General features: G+C 40.2%; 2 protein-coding genes and 1 long non-coding RNA gene across 4 annotated transcripts; all 3 read right to left on the bottom strand.

Annotated features, from left to right (window-relative positions):
• Positions 1-908: 908 nt before the first annotated feature.
• LOC140000106 (ATPase family AAA domain-containing protein 2-like) lies at positions 909-9,937 on the bottom strand. The gene is made up of 8 exons (XM_072029832.1): positions 9,803-9,937; positions 6,947-7,143; positions 5,642-5,801; positions 5,174-5,287; positions 4,928-5,077; positions 3,610-3,858; positions 2,791-2,924; positions 909-1,495 (listed from the first exon to the last, which is right to left on the bottom strand). Exons 2-8 carry the CDS (start codon positions 7,067-7,069, stop codon positions 1,448-1,450), a joined length of 978 nt encoding a protein of 325 aa, XP_071885933.1. The 5' UTR covers positions 7,070-7,143; positions 9,803-9,937; the 3' UTR covers positions 909-1,447.
• LOC140000105 (ATPase family AAA domain-containing protein 2-like) lies at positions 8,836-18,223 on the bottom strand. The gene is made up of 8 exons (XM_072029831.1): positions 17,293-18,223; positions 15,156-16,856; positions 13,573-14,207; positions 13,078-13,237; positions 12,143-12,233; positions 11,401-11,715; positions 10,964-11,090; positions 8,836-9,986 (listed from the first exon to the last, which is right to left on the bottom strand). Exons 3-8 carry the CDS (start codon positions 13,650-13,652, stop codon positions 9,728-9,730), a joined length of 1,032 nt encoding a protein of 343 aa, XP_071885932.1. The 5' UTR covers positions 13,653-14,207; positions 15,156-16,856; positions 17,293-18,223; the 3' UTR covers positions 8,836-9,727.
• Positions 18,224-19,569: 1,346 nt separating this feature from the next.
• On the bottom strand, positions 19,570-24,137 carry LOC140000114 (uncharacterized). 2 transcript variants are annotated; one of them, XR_011805400.1, is made up of 4 exons: positions 23,071-24,137; positions 22,065-22,218; positions 21,162-21,240; positions 19,570-19,642 (listed from the first exon to the last, which is right to left on the bottom strand). It is a non-coding gene; the product is annotated as an uncharacterized lncRNA (long non-coding RNA). The 2 variants fall into 2 exon arrangements; XR_011805399.1 differs by lacking the exon at positions 19,570-19,642 and having other exon boundaries at positions 21,006-21,240; positions 23,071-24,127.
• Positions 24,138-25,058: the final 921 nt, after the last annotated feature.

Below are 25,058 nucleotides of genomic sequence, written 5' to 3' on the forward strand. Positions count from 1 at the left end.
TTTTGTAAACAACTCCCACTTTTTGGGAATGACTCCCCTTATTTAGGTAACAATGCCACCTTTTTGGGGAAAATTCCCCCGTTTTTGGGGAACAACTCCCCCCTTTTGGTAATAATTCCCCGTTTTTTGGCAACAATTGCTCCCTTTGTGGGAAAAACTCCCCCCTTTGGAGAAAAAATCTCAATTTTGGAGAAAAACTCCCCCTTTTTGGGGAAAAAATTTCCCCAAAAAGGGGGAATTGTTCCTAAAAGTATGTTATTGTTACCCAGAAAGAGGGAGTTTTTCCCCCAAACAGGGGAATTTTCCCAAAAAAGGGGGAAATTTCCCCAAACAAGGGAATATTTTCCCCAAATGGGGAGTTGTTTCCCAAAAAGGGGAATTGGTCCCAAATAATAAATTAAATGTTAAGTTACAAAAGTTCACAGGCCATGAGATTAGAAATAAATCCCTTCTCGAGCTAAAAGATCTCTTTTTTTTTTTTTTTCAGGAGCGGCCTCCCTGAATCTAAATAATCCTCTCACAGGCAGAACAGAGTGTGTCCGTTCTAACTCTTTATCAGATGTGGAAAAAGAGATCGAGATGACCAGTGCCTAAAAAAAAGAGGCACTCTCTTTTTAAGGCAGACTGATCAGCACAACACATTTTATCTGTTCTTAAGCACAAGCAACTCTAAGATAAATGGGTTCAAGGATCTTCAATGTGAAGAGTGAATATCCAGCGTATACCGGGAACACCTGACTTGGACCATGGACGCCTCACGCAGATTTCAGAGGAATTCGGACAACTCAGAAATCATCTTTTACAGGAAGAGACCAGAGAATTTGACTCAGTGTAAAACTGGCACAGGCAGAAATCTCCCCAGTTACAGATGCTCAAGCGCATTAGTTAAAAAGAGATTAGAGTGTGACTAGAGAGAAGTCTCAAACTCTTGTTATATACTTAAATTTCTCTCCAAGGATGGAACAACCACTATCACCGTGCATGACTGGCTGTAGAGGGAGAGAGCAAGTGAAAGACTTAGAAAAGCACCTTCCCTTCATAGTCCTCCCACTCCCAAAATGGTTCTCAAGGAAAACTACTGACAGACTAAAGTTAACTGCTTTGAAAGGGCTGTGTGGGTGGACCCGTTGTCTTCAAGTTCAAGCTTTTTCCTGCAGAAACTGCCAACAATTATGCCAAATACAACAATGGTTTTGCAAGATGGATAAACGTCTTCCAGACTGAAAGGGAGAAGTCGTACTGTTGTTGTTGTCTGTGCACAGACACCTAAGCAGTAAAGAGCAATGCTAAACAACCACGATATCCCAGAACACACAAATACTGCGTAACAGTGACAGAAAGCGCTAGAATTCAAAACAAAAATTACCTCCACCAAATCGGTTTTGTCGTAGTCTTCTCTATGGTTGTAAATACACTGATTAATGACGCCATATACTTTTTCCAGGTGTTAAATGTCAAATCCCTTCGTTATCTTAGTGACAAAGCATAACAGTTTCTGAAGACATCAATGGAGCAAAACAACAACTTTAGAATAGTATAAGATCCTTTGAATACGCTCTATATGTTTTCAGAGGTTGAACAGTAACAATACAAGTGACAGCCTACTTTTTCTTACGCTATTAAATAAAATGTGACACTTCAGAGAACAGATTAAATATCCCATAAGATTTCAGCAGGGAAAATATGAGTTAATTTTTCATATTTCAGAGAAAGGAAAGGCTGAAATTTCTGACAATCTTTTACTACTAATCAATCACATCAACGGTTGTAATTGCAAGTCGACTGCTCCCAAAGCAGCAGGGAATGACACGATCCTCTTTGTAGGACAGCTGCTGCCACAGCAAAGCCACTGTTGCATTTCATTAGAGAAGCGTTGCAGCAGCGCGGGGCACTGTAAAAAGGCTGCAGATCTTGTAGATACAGCTGTGCCAGCTGGAAAAGGAAGCACCCTTAGGTGATTACCTTTACCCACGTGTGCCATGCCTACAACTCTGCTGGCAGAACAGGTTGCTCAAACGCCCAGAGCAAAGGTGGATTAGTTTGCTCAGTCCTACCTTTAAATTCAGGGGTGGGTAAATAGCAAAGTGACTGCTTGTAGCAATCACCTCTCTCTCACACAGCCATTTCTATTACCAAAGATGCAGAGATGATAATCTCTGGCACAGCAACAGTGACAAGCTAGTGGCAGCACCTTCTTCCACTGCCACAGCTGTCCATTAGCAGTGTGAGCCTGCGAGTATGTAGCTTTAGGGAGCAGCCATACCAAATGGAAATACTACTGCCCCCTGGAAATAATGCTGCTTATCATCTAATCAGCAAACTCTGCCTCCCTCGTGTATATATATACACACACACACACTATAAGAACTTCTAATGCTGCACTTTCAAGGAATTTCAGAAAAGTAGTCACTTCTCCATGGCTAGCTAGTTTACGTCAACCTGCTAACTTCAGGTTTAAAATCATCACTGCAAGAAATAAAGATCCTTTTCAGGTTCTTAATACATCAAAGCATGAAAAAAAAATCCCCAAATAAAAGCCCTCAAACCCATCATTAAAATTACAAATCATTAAATGATATCCATAATAGTGCTAGCAGGTTGTCAATGTGGTATTTTAAAATTCAGCAAGGCCTTTTATCTTAAAAATTAGGCAAAGAATCTGTCTCCTAAACTACAGATGACCAGAAGCAAATGGTAGCCTACAGAAATCTACACGAGGTATGGAAACTAAACAGTCACAGTGCATATGTCCTATTTGAGCATCAAAAAAAAAGCTGAAATTAGACATACTTTGAGCTCATAGCGATCCACGATAACTATGTAGTCTGTCTCTGTAGGAACTTGTACAGGGTTCTCATCACTTATCTGTTGCTGGTCTTCTTCCCAAGAATGTTCAGGAGTCACTGCTTGAAATGCCCAGGAATCTGGAAGGACACAAATTTCTTCAGTCAGGTTTCCTGTTTATCTAGAATACAGTCTCAGTGAAGTATCCTGTACCTGCAAAACAGTCTCTCTCTACAAATACAGAGACAGAATTGTTATCGTCTGCACTGAGAAATACTTGGCTTCTCCCTTCTTTCCAGCTAAAGCCACTGCTCCATAAAAAAACAGAAACTAAGACAAAAAAAAGCAAACAAAAATACCCACAAACAAACAAAAAGCACTAATGAAAAGGTTAATAGTGAAAAAAAATAGTCATGTTGCCAATTCAGGTTAGGGAACACATCTTAGAGTACAACATTAGGGCTTAAGTCTCCTATTCCACATGTTACTCTGGATCCACGCATCTTGAAGTGCTGCTTTTTCACCTAAGCTGCTCGTTATTGGAAAGCACCTCGTACAATAAAAGAGTGTCAGTGACTGCCTGCTTTCAGTTAGGTACCATTAGAAAAAAACACACTTTAGAATCAAAAAAACAGCACCTACAGAAACATGTGGGCTAGGCTTGCACAATTAGAGGAGCAACATCGTTATGGAATAAACTGTGTGATGATTTTTGAGAGCTGTAACAGAAAAAATAGAGTGAAATTGAAGGCTAAAGCTAATAAATAGTGCAATCCTCCTCAGCAAGAATAGGGTGCTAAAGGATCTGATGGACTTCTCCCTTACCATTTGAACTTGGATTTCCATTAGTTATAGTTCCCCATCTTGGTGTTGAATATCCACAAAGCTTAGCACTTTCCTTTTCAGTGTTAAGTTTAACTTGACATACGTCAGAAACATGTTTGTCCACAAACTCTTCTCCATCACTATTGTTTTGGTCATCTGTTGGTACTCTGTTCTCTGTATCGAATTGAGAACTCCTCTTTGCTGCAGCACGCGCACAGTTGTTCCTTCTGCGCTTTCTTTCTGACGCACCTACAAAGAGACAGCATAAAAAAATAATCCAAAACATAACCAAAAGAATTCTTTCTTCAAAATCCATTATCTTCATCTTACTCAACTGACAAGGAAAACAAAGGAACTGAGCTACCACTGCCTATATCCCTACATATGCTGAGAAAAGAGTTGAAAGTTAATGGGGTCAGTTTGCTATTAAGATTAAAAACAAGCAAACAAACCACACACACAGCTACGGAATTTCATTCACTAAACAGTCACTTTCAGGATTTTACATGCTGAGGATTCTTACTTTGGATGGGCAGCATTAATACAACGTGAGGTTATTTGACAAAGTCACTGTCTTACTACATGAACTAATACAGATGAACATCATAAAAGCCTCTGGAAATAAGCTCTCCTTCGAGTCTGGTATCAAGCTGAAGACTTCAAAAGCTGAATACGTGTTTGGAAGAGATTAATTAATGAGACAATTTTAAGGGAATATTCAAAGGAGAAAAAACATGAAGACTTATACCTCGTACGCTTCCTGATTTGGTAAACCTTTTGTGAAAAAACAAACTTTGTGGTTTTGCCCAACTTTCGTAGTATTCATATAGTATTGCAAAAGGATATGGGTGGAGTCCATGGCAAAATTCCCACTCTCACTAGTTAGACTTGCCTCCTTCAACTGGGAATCACAGTATGAGGTAGCTAAGATTTTAGCATTTGGGGAAGGGAGGGGTGGAGTGGGGGTAAAAATGCCATTTTGCATAATTAAAAACTAGTTAAGTATTCAGAAACTGCCATCCACAACATTTTTTACCTCAAGAATTAGCAATTTAGGGGCGGCTAAATGTCAATTGGGCCATCAAAGTTGTTTTTGTTTGTTTGTTTGTTTGTTTTTTATGTTGTAAACCAACTTTCTTTGAACTTTAATTCATCACTATATTGAATGAATGACCTCTGGATTTCTCTCTCACATTTTGAAGTAAATTTGAAAACAAAATACCTCTGGCATAAAGAGCCAGGCATCAGAGACAACTGTTGCGCCTCAAGAACAGAGAAGGTATGAATGACAAGAGCAGCTGAATAAAATGCAACTTACCATTAGAAATGGGTGTACTGGCATCTACAGGTGCCGCTGTCATCTCCTCATTTTCATTACTCTCTTCCTCTGGTTTGTCGTCTTCAGTAGCAGGGTTCTGCTGTGGTGACTTGGAGTCGTCCCATGGAGACCACGCTGGAGAGGTGCGACCTTGCAATAAAGAATAGATACCAAAGATCTTCGTCGTGCATTTTCAGTTACAAATGCAGAGACAAGTCTTAAAATCCTTAGCGTTAAAGCACGTACCTCTTTTCTCACGAGATTCTTTAATTTGTTCACAAAGTCGTCCAAACTCTGTATCCATTTCGTTCCTCACCATTGAATATGCAGTGTCTTGCAAAACATAGGCTCTGTGACGATCTGAAATTTTACAGACTTTAACTGCATGTTGTCTACCAACCAATGAAACTGTTTTGATCACAGAAAAAAATTGCTTTCTTCATAGGTTGGTTCCAAAAGGTTATCTCAGTGAATATTTTCAGCATAACAACATAGAAGTTAATTAAACAAAAGCACTAGTTCCTTGGGAACACTTATATCACAATTCCATGCCCAAGTAGCAAAATGGTAAAATAGTTACAATGTGGTAAGAGATGTTCTCTGTGGATGTCCAAAATCATCTAATCCATCTGAAGTCTACTGTTTGAACACAGCATTTATCCATCTATACGTTTGACCGATTTTTTAAACTAGGGCTAAAAAGCACATCCTCACCTGTAGATCTTTGATCCGGGTAGTACTCTAAGGCATTGTTACAGATTAGATCGATGTCCTTCAGATAGTCTCCTGCAGTGAGGTACTGGTGCGAGTCAATTTGAGTCAGAACTGTTAAAAGATCCATCGGCTCTTTAATCCTTGTGGCATAGTCAGGTACCTGCAGATCAAATACAAGCATTCAGAGGTTTTCTTAACCTTGCGCACTGTCTACCAAATTATTCTGAAAACTTTAAATAAACGACTTCCTAAAAACTCTGAACATTTGCGATGCATCAGAAGATGCTGAAATTAACCAGTTTGCTTCTCAAAAATGGAAGGGCTCTTTCAACTGGCATTAGAGCTGCTAGGAGAGGACAACAAGAGGTAGGGCGGTCAGAAGCACGTGCATGGTAGAGAAGAAACACTGAGGGTGGGAGATTCATTTCACTTTGCTTCAGAAAATCACAACAGTGAAAGCTGAGTAAGCCATCCGACATTCTCTTTGTTGTCGACATTGAGGAAAAGGTGCATGCATTGCACCTGTGAAGTACCTATTGCAGGCATCTACTTTAGAATGAGGTAACTGGGCCCAGAGGTGCCGAGTTCTTCCCTCAGACCGTAAGAGGAGCCTAATAACTAGTTCAGATGAGGACATACGTATCTGTCTGGATTTTTCACAGCTCAAGAACCTAGGAGAAAAGGGGAAGAAAAGCCAGTGGATGCCCACATGAAGAGGCCTTTGCTGATCCGCAGGTATATTCAAGTTACATCTGTCTTTGAAATATACGCCCCTAGTTTAGACTTATCTAATCAATTAAGGAGAAAAAGGGATCTAAGCAGCCAATTGGAGGAAAAAGAAAACACACTGCACTTATGGTTGATTCCTATTGAGGAGTTCCAGATGAAACAGAGAACAGGATCTCAAAACTTACTTTTACAAACGGCTGCTCCTATTCCTGTTCCCACAGGTACTGACAGTCCAATAAAGGGCTTTAGACTTCATTAAAGTAGTCCTGTAAATACTGTTTGTAATTATAAGGGAGGATCTCTGGGCTTTTCAGTGCTGTGACATGCCTACATACCAAAGCCTTTTCACGAGCAAACTGTGTTGGCATTTGGACTGGCTTTTTAGAATGAAACCAGGGCTTTCAGCGAATAATCCAATAAGAGACGTTTGAGAGTCAGCAGAAGTAAAAGCACTGCCTCTGCTTCTTGCAAAATCCTAATAGCGCAGCCCTAAAAACAAAGTTGAACCTTCCCCAAAACGCTGAGAAATACGAACGCTGAGAAGTTACAGACACACACAGATCAGCACTAGTTTACCTTCTGTGGGTCAACGGGCTTTGCAAATTCCCTGAAACGTCTGTCAGTGGCAAGTCTGTGAGTAATGTCCCTCAAGAAAATTCTAAGTTCACGCAAGGTATCCTCCTCTTCCTCCTCCAGCATCCCTACTTCTTCCTCTTGTGGCTTCTGAGGCTCAGCTGGTGGTGCTACAGGCAGGACTTCCAATGTCCGATCAACTTCAATTAATCAGGAAAAATTAGCCAATTTACAGTACTCAAATTCAAGCATATGACAAATTACTGACAGAAAATGACCACCAAAGCAAATCCCAAAGAGCTAGTAACTTCGATAGGAAAGTTTTAGATGTACTTCTTATATCCTCCTCACCCGTTTTCTTTACAGGAGGCTTAGCCACTTGATTTAGAATTAGGTCCTCAAAAAAAGCTGCTCTCTCTGCCCTACCAGGCACCTCAATATTGCACACTTCTCCAAATTCCTTATTAAATAATTTTTGGATCTAAAGCAGAAGGAGGAAAGACATTTCAGATTTAAGGCCACAAAAACTCATCTTCTATTCCAAAAAGACGAGTACCTTTTAAAATTAATAATAACCTGAAGAACACAAACTGAAAAAAGTTATCTTCCTGGCCTTAAAAGGCTACATTTTCACAGGCTGGCACGGCAAATTCAAATATCACCTTTAAGAATCACCTGTAGAATTAAAGCTCGGTGAAGGGATTGTACGCTACACTGATAAAGTAATGCCTTTCACCACATCCAACATCGCTTCCTTTGTATTTACTTGCCTTGCTGCATCCTTTACTTAGAACCTTTATGGCTATAGAGGGAAGAGAAAGGCTTCAGCAGACAAGTGAGGGCTTTTTGCTGAGTTTTTATTTCTCTACCAAAAGGTGTCTGAAGTAGCTAGTACCTCTACGTCTTCCTCCATTTTCAATTTCTAGTATTAAAAGGTAGGTAAGGAATTTCACTACTTATTTTAGAAGGAATTTAGAACCTGCACAAAAACTTCTGTGGGAACTCAAGCACTTTCAAAGCAGTTGATAATAAACACGTCTAGGTAAGACCCGTTCTCTTCCCCCAATAACTGAGACAAAATAATCAGAACGAGAACAGCGTGTTCCTGTTTTGGGCACCTTCCCTTAATGTAAACTCTCAGAAGTCAATGAAGTTCTGCATGTACTTTTTTTACTACAGTTTATTTAGGAATACAACTAGAATTTGATTCCAAAGTTACTTGAGCAGAAATTGGAACTCAGCTTTCCAGCTTGGAAAGCTTTGGCCTATATGAAGAAAGAAACTGATTTTTTTTTTTTTTTAATCAAAGTGTTTCAATTCTCTACTAAATTGCATTATTAGCAGTTTACCCAACATAGCATGGAATGACAGACTGTCAGAAGAAGTCTCTTCAGTAAAGACATCCTCTTGTCATTTCAAGCACTGCATATTCTTGACTGAACCACTTTGTAGCCACCGGAATTATTGTATTAATTTATTATTTGCATGCGTGAGAAGGGGGTGAAAGTCACTTGCTTGACTCAGAAAAAACTTTAAGCAGATGCTTTCACAGTATTCTTTTTCTCTAAGCAAATTTTAAGTGATTTGTTAGGGTGCCTGAGTAATAACAGTATGCATTTAACAGCACAGCATTTTGATGCTGGAAGCATTCAAAAATTACAAGAAACTGAAGAAATAGTAAGAAAAGTATTGAAAAACACCTCTTCTGGGAGATCTGAGTGACGTACATCAGACGTAGCAAGCAGCAAAACTGGCGAAAATGCTGGAATGTTACGTAGTAGAGTTAGAAAAGTAAGTTTCAAGGCAGGTCCAGCGTTGTCCCACCATAAATGGATATCTGGGACATAACTTATGCTTGGTGCTGTCTTCTGAGCATTTCGGATCAGCTAGTGAAAAGGAAAGCTTGGGTAAGAAAAGTAAAACACGGAGAATAACCTGTTAATACATAGCTACATAGCCATCTGACTGCCCCATGAAATGAAACTATGTGAACAGAGTGGCAAGCATCCTTTCACATAAGGAATTTCTCTGGGCACCCTTTCAGATTATCAGTATTCGGAGAACTCTAGTCAGAAGATGGGAAGGATATATTCAGGCAGTGGCTAGACACCGTAGCTATATGGCCACAGCCACAATCATCGCATAACAAAGAAAGGAAATGTCCCTCTTTTGGGACACATCAGTATTCAGTAGTGTAACATGCCTGTTCTTACTTGTATAGCTCTCAAATGTTTCCACTAAAGGTAAAAATATTTTAAGGTAGTGATGCCAAACAGTAAAATGGATTTCCTGCCTAAAAGTAAAAACACCAAATCTGTTCATTTTTTCTAGCTAAAACCACATCAGCGTGTTAATGCTTTTATTGCACACACTGCAACAGCACAAGTTGTGTATGTCCGTGTGAAAACAAAATAAACAGAAGCCCCAAACCTTGGTTGCCTTACTAATATAATTTAAAAGAAGGCTACAAAAAGTAGCCGACATGCAGTCTGGTACAGAGCCATCTACTGGGAGCACACAGTCTTAGGAGGCAATGAGAACTACTTTCTGGATCCCAGGGAGATGAGCAGCATTTCTTTCCACAAAGAGATGTTCATTAGCAATACCGCCCAGCTTCCTGAGCTGCTAGCAACATCCTCACTGTAAAATTGGGTATGGAAAACGTGGACATGTACAACATCCAGATTGTTTGTGGTGCTGTCTAAAAGAAAAGGGGATTTTCAGACAGAAGCAAACATCCCAGCACATTAAAAGAAGGCCACCTCCATTACCAATGAATTTTGCTCACCTTACTTGCAACTCGATTGATCCTCTACATACAGTCAGTGAATCCGATGAGAATAAAAAGAAAAAAGGTACCTGTCCGCAGATTTCTTCTGGCGGTGCAATGTTTGTAAGCAGAACAGAAAGGTCCAGGGTGTGAACGGGAAACTTCTCCAAAGCGTGCAACACCACGGGTGCCACGTAAGAAACCTGGCCGTACCCTTCTTTTCCTACTATTAGCAGACGGGGCCGGCGTGATGTTGGTTCGCAGAAAGCACTCCTAGAACAAGAGTTAAGAAAACAAGCTTATAAATGAGGTGCTGAATAGACACACAGATGTTCCAAGTACTTTTCCTATAGATTTTCTTTTCCCTCCCCAAATAATCCCAATGGCAGTGGTACATTAAATACATGTAAGATTTCCAGTTAAGTTATTCAGTCATTCCAATTGTTTCATCTTCTTCCCTTGTGTTTCCTATTCTTTACTAAACCAAGACTGCAAATTAATATCCCTGCAATCTTGCTTTACTACTAGGAAATAAATTTGCAATGAGCATTTGTTTCCCCACTACAGTCAGGCTGTACCTTTGCTGGCTTAAATCAAAGATGCTAGAGACTTAGCCTTGCTCTAGAGGACAGAAAATCTTCTGGACAGCACAGCAATAGAAACTGAGAAAAATAACTGATCCAGCTGCGACAACATGATCTAACTTTCCAACCGTGGGCTTGCATGACTTCCATACTAAAATACCACAAGATTAACACAACTTGGTGGCTTAACAAATAAAGACACCATTCAAATTTTTCTCAAGGTGTTTTAACAAGCCATTTCTCAGTGTTCTTTCTACTACAAAATTCACTACTGGTTTAACAATCCTGGAAAACAGAAGGGCAAAAGGTGGCAACACAAACCCCTAAAGTTGGGGTACTTTTAGCTAAAAGGACAGATAGGACATGTATGCGGTCTTGAGTCTTTCAAAGAATGCCATGGATTAAGTCAACGTGTTCTGGTAGTCTACGGATCACTTTGGCTTAGGAAGAGAAGCCTGGGCATTTCAATTGGGTCATTCAGAGCAACTTCATTACAACTTTAGTCCCTTCACCCTCTCTTCTTGTGAATACCAAGCACCCCTTCTACACACTAACTTGATGTTACCCCTTCGTCTACCACCCCTCACACTTTTAACAGCTGGAACTGTTTACAAAGACTCATCAGACCTGAGAATTTAAACATAACAGGGATCTATCTTTCTTTACCTGCTGAAACAGAGGAGTTTTTTCTCCGGTCCGTCAGGCATTCCATCTTTGAATTCATCTCCGGAAACCAAGGATGCATCATCATCACTGTTGAACATACCATCTTGTAAAATAGGATTTAAATGGTCTGAAAGGCAAAAGAGGTTTGTTAACTTCCCTGAATAGCCTTTGTCTCTTTCTCTTACATTAATACAGCTTCTAAATCAGTGCCAAAACCCTTTCTTCATTTGAGAGCACACACTGAAAGCTATTTCCTAGAGTTCATCCCACCACAGATCTAAGCAGATGGCACAAGGCCCTACAAAGCTGTACCAAGTCCCACTGATGTGTACGTATAAGGTACGCTACTCTTGGTGATTTTTTTCTCTCCCTTAGAATAAAGGAGCTTACGAACAATCTTTAGCAGAATTATAAAGAAGTGGATGCTGTGGTTATACCTTGCTGTCGGTCCTCCTTTAGCACTAGCTGTGCCTGCGGGAAGATCTTCTGCACAACTTGTAAAATATTCGCTACTGATCTTTTAAAAAGTGGCTTGAAAATGGGTGATAGTGCTTGTACGGGTGAAGCCTCGATCCTGTTTGATGCCGGAACAACCTTCTTCGGAGCCATGAAAAAGTCCTTTGCTTTTATTTTAATAGAATTAACGTCTAGTTGCAATTTCTCCCTACTTGCATAAATCTGAGGATAGCATCGGCGCAGAGAGCACAGAGCAGCTTCAGTACATAGGGATTTGATATCTGCACCACAGTATCCTAACAAACAAAAATCAAACGTTACATCAGTCAAGGCCCAGGTTTACAACATGCAACATTTAAAGAATTTGTCATGTCAAAACCAAACAGGTTAACAGGGAATTCAAAGTGCTACCGCTCTGCAGGGAAGTTTCATGTTGCTCACTGCCTGATATCCTGCGCTTATGCAGCTGAAGCAGACTCCTCATCAAAAACTATACTCTTGAGGCAGATGCCCCAGAACCATTTAATGTTCTCAGACAACAAGAGGAACGACAACAAAGAGTAAATAGATGAAAGCATCTAACTCTGATTGCTATGAAGGCGTGCCAGCTGCCTCGTTGACTAGTTGTGCAGCAAGGCACAAGAGCTTGGGTACTGCCTGGTACAAGCTAAGGTTCTTTACAACTTGGTCACAAGCAAGAATCCATTTTGGTTTCAGTCTTACCAATGCATTTCTCAGCTAGTTCATCAAGCAACATGTCCGGTGGCTTAGGGGTCCAGTCACGAGTATGAATCTTGAAAATTTCTTTTCTAGCCTGGAAGCAAAATCATTGCATTTTAGCTTGTCTCAAGTTTTCCTTAAAAATACCAACAAGAAACAAACAAACAAAAAAACCAAAACAGTCCTCCCTCAAAACCCCTCATCTACTAATACGCTTTTCTTACTTGCTCAACTTTCAAGTATTTTACAGTTATTTAATATACACTCTGCATTGTCAACCAGGAAATTGAATATTTCTTATTTGTTACACTGGACTTTTTTCTAGGAACCTACAGTGAAAGAAAAGGCATTTATAGCTTCAATAACAAGTTTCCAAACTACGAGACCTAAAGACCCAGAGGAAAATACTGCAATGAAAAATTTATCCAGAAACATTTCTTTGTTGTCCAAAAAACTTCTCTAAAATTTAACAAGCTTTCATTGTGACAGTCTCATTACTTCATCACATTTGCTTTTCAGGCAGTAAATTCACAGAAAGCACTTCTGGCACAATGTTTCAAATTGCTACAATTACTATAAAGAAGAAAATAATTATGACTCAAACTACTACCACTGATCTGGGGCACAATCAAATGCACACATGCCCCCTATTCATTCATAAGTGAAGGACTGAGACCAAAAACACAACTTCATGATGAAAGCGCCCAAGTGGACTAAATAATTAAGCAAACAGGTACAACTTTGGGAATGAAAGGTTTGATTACAGAACTAACTACTTGGTGGTATCATCTTGACCATATATATTCAGTACCAGATTTGCCCTCCATGGAACAACGCAGTGTCTCCACATATCACTCTCTTGTTCAAGTTGTCAATTTTTTTTTCCTATAAAGTTGGACTTTGCCATGGTAGCGCTAACGTTGAATTTCAGTTCTCACCTCTTTATTTGGCAAGTTGAAGAGGAACTCTCTGTCAAAGCGTCCTGGTCTTCGTAAAGCAGGATCTATAGAATCCAGTCTGTTGGTAGCTCCGATTACCACGATCTCCCCGCTGTTAACTATGCCGTCCAGAAGCGTCAGAAGAGTTGAAACAATGGAACTAATAGAAAAATATAATTTTTACTTACTGGTTCAGTAAATTTTGTCACATTCCACATGACTTTCTTCCATGAGTAGTCAAAAAGGACAAGCTTTAAGGACAAGACTCATTTTAAGACATAAACAATAGGTAAGTTAACACAGACCACATGCTGATATCAGGCTTAGTAAATTGGTTTCAACTATTGTTTAGAAGCACCTGTTTTGGCATTGAGTTACAAGTTTTCAGGATAAATTAACGTGTTCACAGTAAATTAAACAGGTCATCATCCTTTTTTTTTTTTTTTCATTCCCCAAAGATCAAGCAGATTTTATGTAGGTGCAAAACTGTAATACCTATGAATGTGGTCTTGTTTACTAGAGCGCACAGGAGCGAGACCATCTATCTCGTCAAAGAAAATAATTGAAGGTCGCATCTGATAGGCCTAGCACAAAAACACAGAGTAAAACACCATTATCTAAAGGAAAAATACACAAAAACATCATGGTTGGAATGTCATCTAAACTAGATTTTTCACTTCAGCCTCTGGGACCTCTACTGATAGAGCTACTGGAGTATCTGGCATGACTAACAGAAGACAGCAGTCTGTGTCAACCCACTGTATCCGGGTGACAGGAAGCAAATCGTTCCAGTAGCTCCTACAGCTGACATTCACAGCAGAAACACTGGCATTTCCGTTTCAGTGGGAAAAAAAAAATAACAAAATACAAAAAAAGCAAGTTCTACTTAAAAACGTTGACCACAGAAAATAATGGTTTCAACTCTGACAGAACACACTGTGCATTTCAACCTTACCTGTTCAAATAACACACGAAGTTGGCGTTCTGATTCCCCCACGTATTTTCTCATGCAGTCCGAAGCACTTCTCATAAAAAATGTTATTTTTCTGTCACTTCGGCTATATTCACCGGCAAGTGCACGAGCAACTAGTGTTTTCCCTGTTCCTGGGGGGCCATAAAATAGACAGCCTCTGCAATAAAAAACGATCCAGATAGGAAAAAAAACATCATGATGAGTACCTCCTACAACCATCATCTCTAGAACAAGCGTCTTTCCTAACCAAAACACATCATGTACAAGACAGCAGTAATAGCTGAAGTGTGGGTAGAGTCAGAACAGATAGAAGTTCTGCATTTTTACAACGTTTCACAAGAAAATTCATTTTTTTCACCCAAAGAAATGAATAAGGGGGTAACTCAAGTGTATAAAACCTTCAAAAGAGAGCATACTGTCCCAGAAGGACACTTCCAAAACTGCTGACAAACAGTTTGATCACAGCAAACCGGAGCCAAACAGGCAAACTTCAGCACAGAATCTGAGAATGGGCTGAATGGTGAATCACCACTTCATTCTTCAGTGATAAACTGCATATTCTTGCTTTCACAATATGCAGAATCTGATAGTAAAGCATTTAATGCTCCTCTCAAAAGCATTAAGTTACTGGGTTTGGTCTCTCAGACCATCTATTGCTGATGGCACGTGAGGAAGCCTAAAGCCGGAAGGAAAAGAGATGCCTTAGCACTCAGAGGGAAAAAAAAAAAAGAAAACAAAAGTAGGCAGGAAAAACAATTGGGCTTCCAGGCAACATATTACAATTGACTTCCACTAGATAATCCCTTCTTGCTTACAAACTAATCAAGCTGACTTGTACATAAAACTGAGAACAAAACCACTCCAACCCAACTAACCCAACTTTTTAAAGACACCAGACGGTAAAACTTAAAATTTTAAGACGTTGCTTATATTTTTAACCTACAAATATTCTGGATTCTATCCATTTTTAAGAAACCACTTTTTGCTACTACTAAAACAAACGTTCACCGCTGCCAAAATGTTGAAGCATGGAAGCATATTGATGCCTGAATTGAACTTTCTCCTGAAAACAGCTGACTTACGATTTATCACTTTAATGAGTTACCTGGGGGACTGAATATTGAACCGCTGAAAAACTTCTGGATACAGGAGGGGAAAAATCACCATCTCTTTCAAAGCTGCGATGTGTTCGGAAAGACCACCCACGTTCTCAAATCCAATCTAAAGAGAAATTCAACACAACAGAGTTTGTATGTTAAAGAAAGCAGCAACCTAGATCAAGGTTTCATCAGAAATTATCTCAGCACAACGGAAACATTCTGGGCAACTTTTGAAGTTGCTTTAGAGAAAACCATCAACAAAGGTAGTTGTAGATGGCACACTGAGATCTTTCATAATCCCTGGAAACACTCGCTGACACGATGATTAGTTTAAGACTTACCGCACTATCTATTTGCATTGCATCTCCCTGACTTCCTCCAACTTTCTTTTGATCCCTCTGAACTCTCTTTAGGTCCTGTTTCTGAAGTTTCACTCGAAAAGTCCTGATTTGAATTAAGGAGAAGTTATAGGGCTTCTTTTTCTTTAAGATGCAACTCGAAGATTTTTGTTTTTCATAATAATGCCAAGCAAATGTAGAAAACATTAATTAATATATAGAAGACCTAACTAATTGACATAAACTCACACAGTTAAATTTAGATAAACTTAAACATGGCTAAATATTCATTTGAAGGAGATTCATCCCTCCCCTATTCTCTAATGACAGCAACCTTCTTGGAGATGTGCTCTCGCTGTCCTCACTGCTCTCACCACTCTCCTCCGTATCACATGTGCTAAGCAAGGGAGATGAGCAAGAGGGTGTAGAATCACTGATGTCATCTGCATGTCTCTGTCTGCAAGCAAGCATATAAACCAGAAAGTTAAAAAGAAAATAGAGCAGATACTAAGTAACACCAAAAATTAAGGGAATTCTATCTCAAAATTTACTCTGAGATCTATTTTCCAGTCCATTGTACTCCTTAGCAATCTGATTTCAAAGGCCATGACATGATTTTCCTCGTGACAACTGTCTGCTTTCAAGAATGCTCAACAAAATATCTGGCAATCAACAGCATTCTCTACGCACTAACTGCTTACAGAATCCAAAAAGCCTTTATCATTACTAAGGCAATTTATGATTTCATTTAGATCTTTTATTGTTTAAGGTTAACTTCATATAGAAACATTAGTTGATTCCAAACAGAAACTAGAGTCAGTATTTGAGTGATAACTTTTTTTTTTTTTTAATCCAACAAAACTTCCATAAAGCCTCTCCCTCTAAATCGAATAAAATTATTTTTGGTTTTAAGAAAATAATTTGTATCCTTCAAGATTAAATAGTGTGACTAAGATTTTTAAGGGGGGATTCTGGCTTCAGTTCCAGAACCAAAGAATTTCAGTTACAGAAACTCAGACACTACCTCCATAATCATCTTATCAGCGACCCACAAATATTGGATTTAAAAAAGAAACCAACTTAAAAGTATCCACCTCCTGCCCTCCAAATATTTCTTTCCTCTCTATCCTCAGACTACCAAAGTACCGATCATAAACTTACTCTGTAATTACCACTAAACTGAAAACCCTTTGAAGCATTATGCAGTAAGGAGACTGACAGCTCTACGGATAAGTAAGAGCTATCACTAGCCATACACCAACCTGGCACGTCTTCTACATTTTTGTGACCCAGCATTTTCAAGTGACTCTTTCTGTCTGACAGAACAGGGCTGGCCCGAGTTAGTCCTCTCTCGATCTCTTTGTCTTACTGAAAGGAAAGAATTTAGAATAATGATACAGATACATTTAAGAGAGGAGGATATCAAAAGATAAAGAAAATGCCACGTGTTTCACTCATCCCTAATTCCAGAAGAATTTTTAACCATTTTTGCTTTTCATCAGTGCATGGTACAAGTGGAAAACTACGCCCTTTTTAAAGGTGAACTGAAAATCACAAGAGCAAGACTATTAAGTGTGATTAATTACTGTTATATCAAGGATACATAGCACTAAGTAGGCCAAACAGCAAAGAAATATAATGGGCACAGGACACACGTGTCTGATAAAAACAGCGAAGTTCATGTGCAGAATGAAGGTACAGAACTGAAACAGAACTGTGTGCGCAAACACATGTATTTGCATTGAAAAAAATTATCTCACTTATGTGCAAGAAATAAGGTTTTAAGAGAAACTGTGCGTTCAACCTGCTTTCCATAGGAGCTTGGTAGCGGTCAACAGGTTTCCTCCGTCGAAGGTTGTAACGCCTTGGAACATCTTCACCGTCATTTTCTTTGTTCTCACTTCCTCTTGCTGTTTGTACTGTACCACAAAATGACACCGAATCGTTAAGTACTTTTGCAAATTATATGAAATCCAAAATGCATTACACAGATGCCTGTAAGTTTTATTATTATCATTATTTTAATGACACAGTGGATCCTGCAAAACCTTAAGATGAATTTATGCAAGTCACGTTTCAGAAATCACAAATCCTAGCAGATGAGCATGCATCTAGACATTGTCTGTCCTCTCTGAAACTGCTGATGGACTTGTCGTCAGCCTCAGTGTTTAACAACAGGCAAAATTCTGTCATATTGCTTAGCTAAGATGCAGATCTTCTGAAAACAGCTATTTCAGAAAGTCACTTCTTAGTTTGAGAAAGTGTTTAATGGAAAGGGTTTTAATAATCTGTAGTGCTAAGACTAAGCACAGTAATCTAAGTCCAAGTCTAGCTCTGCCACAAATTCTGTGAGCAATAATGGGCCAGACACAGGCTTGAAGCTCACCAATGAGAAAACAATGCCAAATGCACATAAGCTTAGGCCATTAGCTTCTGTCAAGTAACCTGAAGTTGTTTCATGAAAGATGGTAAAAAACACAAAAACCAGAGTGCAATTATCTACTGGGTTCTGGTGAATATCCTCTCACGTTAACAGCAGGACACCGAGGAAGGAACGTACATACTCCGTTCACCTACCTGTTTGCCAAAAGGACTTATCTTTTTTTCTTGGAAAGCACCGCCCTCTTTGGTTTTTATTTTTTAACCCCAAAGGTTGCATTGCTTTCTGAATGCAAGGTAGGTGCCATGGGGTATACAGACAGCACACGGAAAACTGAGCGATCAGTAAATGAGTTTGTGATCACTACCATCTCCAGTCCTTGGTGTTCCAACACTTCTATCACAAAAGCACGAATTTCTCTGCTTTATTGCTCCACTAACCCTTTCCTTTGTTCCAGTAACTTCCTTTGTAACAACACTGACACTTTCCTCACTCTTTTCTGGCGTATTTTTCATTATAAAAGTATATTCTAGCTCTTTCCTGATTTAAAATTGTAGTTTGCATTTTGATCATCAATTAATTGCCCCGGGCTCATTTCCCATTCAACGTGCTATTTAAAACTCCTCTCTACAAGTCTCTACTGCACAGCTCCCTGAAACCCACACACTTTAACCAAGCTTCTCCCTCTAGACTGGCCCCCGCCTTGTATTCAAGCTACTCTTATTCAGACTTTGAGCTAATGTTTTCCTAACTAAACCTCCAAAGAAGTCAACTCTGCTTCTCCCTTACTAGTCCATGGCCCAGCCATTCTTCCTCCGAAGAACTTCCCTCGGGTTCCCACCTGCCACTGTGCATCTCTCTGCTCCTCTGGGCCTCTGAAGGGAGGAGCAAAGTATTTTCTGGGGCTCAGCCTCCTGTCACTGTCTCTCTGAGCTCCTTTGCAGGTGTGCAGGTGAGCTCTCTCACATAATCTAACTTGTCAGCTCATCTACTGCAACACCCTTTTCGGTCCTTAAGTACAGTCTTGCCCTGTTCTGATCTGTTTAGAAAGCTCCTACAAGGATGATCTAATTTACTGCCTTAATCACAACTAACATTCTTCTTAAAAACTGTAAGTTTTCCCATCACTTCCAAGTTAATATGGCCTTTCGTGGCTTAACCTCATTCCACAAGTCACTGAGTACCCAGATGACAGCTCCTAATTACAGGCCCTGACAGCAGCTTACGGCGACTGCCTCCTAAACGCAGAAATGCACAACGCTATCCTCCCTCCTGCTGAGCTTCACGCTTGGGAGGAGCTTTTCATAAACATCTGGCAGCCTATCTACCTTGCTTCCTGAAAATTCTTGCTGTGCTGCTCAAAACCATGAAAACTGTCACGCTCCTGCTGTAGCGGTATCACCGTTTCGCATGCTGAGTAATAGTAACGCTGTCCATTTCTTTCCATTCCCACCTGTCTACAACCATCTGTTGCCTTTTATCTTGTAAGCAGTTTGGAAAAGCACTGTTGTTTTTGGTGTTTTTTTTTTTTTTCACCTTTCAGCTCACTACAGTACAGCCCCAGAGCTCATACTAAGGCTTGTGAAGTCAATAGCAACACAGAATTTTTACAGAAGACAAATACCCTGTAGATTAGCTTCTTTCAATTGTTTAAGGCTTTTGGTTAGAACAGAGTAAAGAAAACTTAAAACCAGAACTCACCAATCTCATCTGGACTGCCAGGTCCAGTTCTTTCAAAGTCTGACTTCACTCAGGTGAAGATATCAAGGTTCTCCTAATTCCAAGCAGCAAGAAAGATCGGTCACAAACGTGCAGAAAAACAGACGTGCATACACGTACATCCACTGACAGACACGTCTGTCTGTTGATGCTTACACAGTAACATTATCGAGGCACCCCGTATACACACAAAAAATAAATTATTGCACAAGAGGAGAGAATGGGAATATGATTGCGTGCACCCACAATCAGCAACAAGAGTTTCTGCTCTAAACCAGGGCTCGGTACATGCAGTGGTTAAATACTTGCCCAGATACACAACTGAGTGCATTAGTTAATCAGAGGTTAATAACCTACAGCGTGACAGAACCAAGGAAAAAGAACTACCTTTCTAGCAGACATACCAAAAGAAATCATACAGGCGTGTGAGAGATGCTAATAAAAAGTACTGTGGACAATTCTGGATTAATTTCACAGCCCTGGGCAACCAGCTCTAGGTGTCCCTGCTTGAGCAGGGGAGGGTTGGACCAGGTGACCTCCAGAGGCCCCTTCTAACCTCAACCATTCTGTGATTTGAGAGAAAAAAAAAGGGAATTCAGAGCTAAACTAGAAGCTATGAAAGTAGGTTATCGGGAAGTTTTAAAATGATGTGCCTATCCTTCAAAAGAACAGTAATTTAATAAAATAGTTGAATTTAATAGAGCAAAACTAAGACAGAGGAAGTATGATTGCTGCATACAACTTTAACAGGGGTTCCTCTAGAGACAGGGGTTTATTTAAGCTCTCAGGCAAGGCCAGCACACAAACAAATATACATAAAGTAGCCATCAGTTCATTCAGCTGGAAATTTGAAAGGCTTCAAGTTCCTGAAAACTCTGGGAGCAGTTTGCAACCAAGGAAGAATTCTAAAATGCAAGTTAGGTCAATTAAAGAAAACAGCTCCATTTGCCTGTAACAGATGATTAAAGCTACATGATACTGGAGATTCTTTGTGAGCTCTCAGGAAAAAAAACGTTAACAGGAATCAAAATTCGAGTGAGTGACCAACACAGGAAGCTATGCACTGCCTTTTGTTAAGCTTTCCAAGTAAGTGCGTTCCTGAGCATGACGAGAAATATGATTTAGGAGTTAAGGAGAAAAAGCTAAACAGCTTAAACTGCCAAGCTGATGGAAAGCAGCAGTCTTTTTGCATATTCAGTCCCCCAGACAGAGCTTTTAGTAACATTTGGAGTAAAAACCCAAGTCCGAAACAGCCGTTTGTAAACAGCGTCCATTCAAAAAGCAGAAGGCAATTCAGAAACTGGAGTGGAAGACATGCATTTCAGCATCTCCCCGTTATCCCACATCTTCTGCAGAAGATGCTTCCTCCACTCTTAAAAGATATCTGGAGCACAACCATATCAGTAAGACATGAAGATATAACCAGAGAGCAAGACCAAATGGTAGTTTAGACCACACTATTCTTTGGAAGGAGGTTATTTCAGTTCAATTAAAATTACAACTAAGTTACTTCCCTACGTGAAATACTCTACAAAAATGGCAAACTGACGGAGTATTTGCTCTGTCATTTGTACCTCAACATCTTCCCAACATCTTTGGCATCTACGCATCTGCTCCATTTCATCCATTTTTTGTAGCACAACTTCCGCAGTACTAAGATACAAAGTTGACGTGTAAGAGCAAAGTTAGGCATGTATGAAAAAAATAAAACAGCACACACAATCAATAAGAGATTTTAATGTAGTATGCACAAAACAAAAGTCATTGACACTTAGCCAAGATTTTAGACATTACCAAAAAATTAGGTCAAATCTTTAGTTTTGATAGAGATTTAAGAACAAGCTTTTGAGGATTTGCAAACATACGCTGTTTTCAGGTTTATTTTCCCCTCTTACTGAGCACATTTAAAATATATATATATTTAAATGCAGGAGGAAAATAAGAATTCTGACATCCTAGTAAGATGTTATAAAAAAATTACGTCAACTTTTAATCCTACTTAAGTTGCTCCGCACAGTAGCATTAAGTCATTTTTTGTTAACCAAGGAAAGGCTGTTTGTTCTTCTCTACACGGGAATCTAAGTTTCGCGTTGTAGAAAATGATGAAATGAAAGGAAAGCAAATTCTGAAGCAGAAAACAATTTTGGCTTCAGAAACAGAAATAAACCATGGACAGAAACGCAGAATCGCTAGGACTACTTTGCTTTGACTGTATCAAACCGTCCTCAGTTTCTTAACCAAGCATTACATTCACTTTTGTGAGTATGGAACAAAAAGTTCATTAAAAATGACGGCACTTCTGATGCTAAGAAAACTGCCAAATGGGGAAAACTCAACGAATTGAACTCTCAATGCCAGGAGCAGCCATACCTCTTTGCTGTGAAAAAAAAGAGCAAGTCAAGGCCAACATCATGCCATAGTCCAAAGGCTTGCTAAGAAAGATCATTTTAAGAGGTCTGCAAGAAAAGATGACTTACTTTGTTATAAGTTTGTCAAATAGAATGGACGAGTTAGTAGTAGAGTACCGACTGCGTCGGACTCTACAGCTGCGGCGCAGCTCCAAGTCCCTGTTTTCTCCTTGGACTCGTCTCATAGTTTTTGCACCAGCTCTACTCCTCAATGTTCTGGTGACTGAAACGCAGAAAAAGTATTTTGAAACAGTCAAGATGGGATTCTCCTTATTTCACCGTTGCTCTTGTAAAATGTAAACAGACAAACAAAAAAGGCACCCTGAAGTGGATTGATTTTTCTTTAAATTTCAGATCAGAAGTTGTTGACACAACCACTGCATTCCACTTACTTATCGCTCTGCATGTTTAAACTGTCTACTTAAAACTGGGACCTGTAGAGACATTTTTAAAGAGACTGAAAGCTAGCCAGACAAAAACAAACACACAACTTTTGTTCCATGCAGGAGGGAAATTTACTCCAGTTATTTCTGTCTTGGAAAAGTGAGAACAATCAACACCTTTCTCTAAGGTGTTTTCACTCCATTCATGTCAAACTGTATCTAACAGTGCTCAAAAAAAACACTATTACATTGCAAGCCTCTTCCTAAGAGGTGTATGTTTTATTACTCTGTTTATGCATGCAGCACTTTCATTTCCTGCATTATGATCTGACAGCTCAAGGAGGTAAGAATCGTTTCAAGAGAAACACCCAAACACCAGATAACTCAAACTCGTGCTTTTTAGAAAAAAGCCTGCCCATTGTTCACCGTACAGCACCCTTTGGCACAGGTTTGTTGCTTGCACTGTCATTAAAAGAGCCAAGAGGACAAGGGGAAGGGAAGAGCTACACCACTGTGGTGGTAGGATCACAGCTAAGGTTTAGTTTTGTGGTTGCCACCTATAAAACTAAGTTTAAACTTACCAAGTATCAATTTACTTTGCACAATTAGAACAGTTTGCTTTGTGCCTACGAAGCTGCAATTCACACTGCTCCCTCCCCAAGGAATTCATAAAATCTCCTATTTGCACCTACCTCTCTTCACAGAAAAGTCACTGATGAGTGAATTCAGCTGACTACAGAAGGCTTTGGGGCCAAATGAAAGCGATGGAGTGACCGAGTGCCATCCTCTTCAGTAACCAGCATAAATTGGTATCCCGGGGAGTTACAGCCACTTGCCTGTGTTATATTCTTTTTTTTTGTTCCAATTTCGGCTTTCTCAACTGCCTACATTAAGAAAGAGGACAGGGGAGAGAAGGGAGAAGAGACTTTTTGTATTAGACCCATCAAGGATGGGAAATTTCACCATGTTTACAAGCCAGTGCTCCATGGTATACAAAGAGAAGCCTGTAGGCCTCACGGAGGATCCAGATCCCAAGTCTGTTGTGTACCATATACATGCGGTTCTGTATGTACCCACATTTCCTAGCTTGCTCATGTTGAATTCTCAAAATTATGAGCAATAGCACCCAAGTGGAAAAGATACATGTCCTGGTTTCAGTTAGGACAGTTAGTTCTCCTAGTAGCGGGTAGGTTGCTATGTTTTGGCTTAGGATGTGTAAAAGGATGTTTAGAAGAGTGCTGATACCACCCCGATGTTTCAATTGCTGCAGAGCAGTACTTACAACAAGCCAAGGACCTTTCGGTGTCTCACTGTCCTACTAGCGATCAGAATTGGCACACAGCAACAGCTGCAAGGGGACAGATTCAGGATGGCCGACCCCAACTGGCCAAAGAATTCCATGCACACAGAAATCACACACACAATTTCTAGGTTGGAAGAGACCTCAAGATCATCGAGTCCAACCTCTGACCTAACGCTAACAGTCCCCACTAAACCATATCCCTAAGCTCTACATCTAAACGTCTTTTGAAGACTTCCAGGGATGGTGACTCCACCACCTCCCTGGGCAGCCCGTTCCAGTGCCTAACAACCCTTTCGGTAAAGAAGTTCTTCCTAACTGTAATACACAATAAATGTTTGTTCATTGTCTTTTGTAAAAACAAGGAGTTCCGCTTGAGGAACAGGAGTGGTGAAAACTCCCTGCTGAAGTAAGGAGCTGTATAATGCTTAGCTAGACACTATGAAAATTCCTTTGCTTAATGTAACAAAAAAAAAGAACCCTCTCCCCTTCTCTCCTTCTGCATCTCAGTTGCCTCTTTTGTTCAAAAAACACTGCTGCAAAGTTCATGTAACCATCTCCTGAAAGTTGTTAAACTAGTGTATCAACATCTTGCCTTCCTGTCTCACGCTGGGCCAACATGACCAAATAAAGAAAGAAGTTGAACCACAACGCCGAGGAAGACTACGGCCTTCATCTTCACGACCACCAGAGGGACAGAGACGACCCCCTAGCAACAGTGCACGCAGTCGCAGAACATACCCGGACGTGCTGCGTAATCCTGAAATCACCAAGATATAAAAAGGGACCCTGGCGGGGGTGAGGTGCGCGCCGTTGGCGGAGCCGAGACTCCGTTGCCGCCCAGCGCTGTTTTGCTTGCTGTTGCTTACTCAATAACTTCCTTTCTATTATTAATGCAATGCTCTCCGAAAATTAATTAAGGGGGCAACTTATAACAAATTTGGTGCCGTGACTCGGATGAAGGCAATCTGATTGAAAGACCTTCGGAGGGGGCGCCCCGCTGATTTCAGCGGCCTTCGCTAGGACTACTTTCATTCAAATCCTTCACCGACGAACCCTAAATTCGGCAGCAAGCAAATAAAGCCGGCAACCCCTAGTAATCTTTGTGCACGAAGACCGAACGAAGACTCAGGAGTGAGTAAGTATAGGCCGGTGATCCATTCGGTTGGGGTTGGGTATCCTGGAGCGTAGCGTTGTGAGACGTCCAATTGCGGACGAAGCGAGTGCGGACCCCTCGGTAGTGCAGTTCCCACATCCCGCGAGGGACTGGGCCACGAAAAGGGGGAAGCGATTTGTGTGTGTGTGTGTGAAGGCCCTCCAGAAGATGGGACAGAAGAGTAAGCCTTCTGGTCCCATGGGCAGGGTAACGTCTGATGTTAG

Source organism: Anas platyrhynchos, chromosome 33 (genome assembly GCF_047663525.1).
Source record: "Anas platyrhynchos isolate ZD024472 breed Pekin duck chromosome 33, IASCAAS_PekinDuck_T2T, whole genome shotgun sequence".
In the NCBI taxonomy this organism is placed as follows: domain Eukaryota; kingdom Metazoa; phylum Chordata; class Aves; order Anseriformes; family Anatidae; genus Anas; species Anas platyrhynchos.

What these genes read in the sequence shown, in the direction of transcription:
- LOC140000106 (XM_072029832.1), bottom strand. Translation starts at nt 7,069, where the DNA reads ATGCTGGAGGAGGAAGAGGAGGATACCTTGCGTGAACTTAGAATTTTC. An exon ending in AGCCCGTTGACCCACAGAAG is followed by an intron (nt 5,802 to 6,946) that starts GTAAACTAGTGC and finishes TTTGATCTGCAG; the next exon opens with GTACCTGACTATGCCACAAG. An exon ending in CAGTACACCCATTTCTAATG is followed by an intron (nt 3,859 to 4,927) that starts GTAAGTTGCATT and finishes GTCTCTTTGTAG; the next exon opens with GTGCGTCAGAAAGAAAGCGC.
- LOC140000105 (XM_072029831.1), bottom strand. Translation starts at nt 13,652, where the DNA reads ATGCGACCTTCAATTATTTTCTTTGACGAGATAGATGGTCTCGCTCCT. An exon ending in AAACAAGACCACATTCATAG is followed by an intron (nt 13,238 to 13,572) that starts GTATTACAGTTT and finishes TTTTTCTATTAG; the next exon opens with TTCCATTGTTTCAACTCTTC. An exon ending in ACTAGCTGAGAAATGCATTG is followed by an intron (nt 11,716 to 12,142) that starts GTAAGACTGAAA and finishes TTTGTTTGTTAG; the next exon opens with GATACTGTGGTGCAGATATC.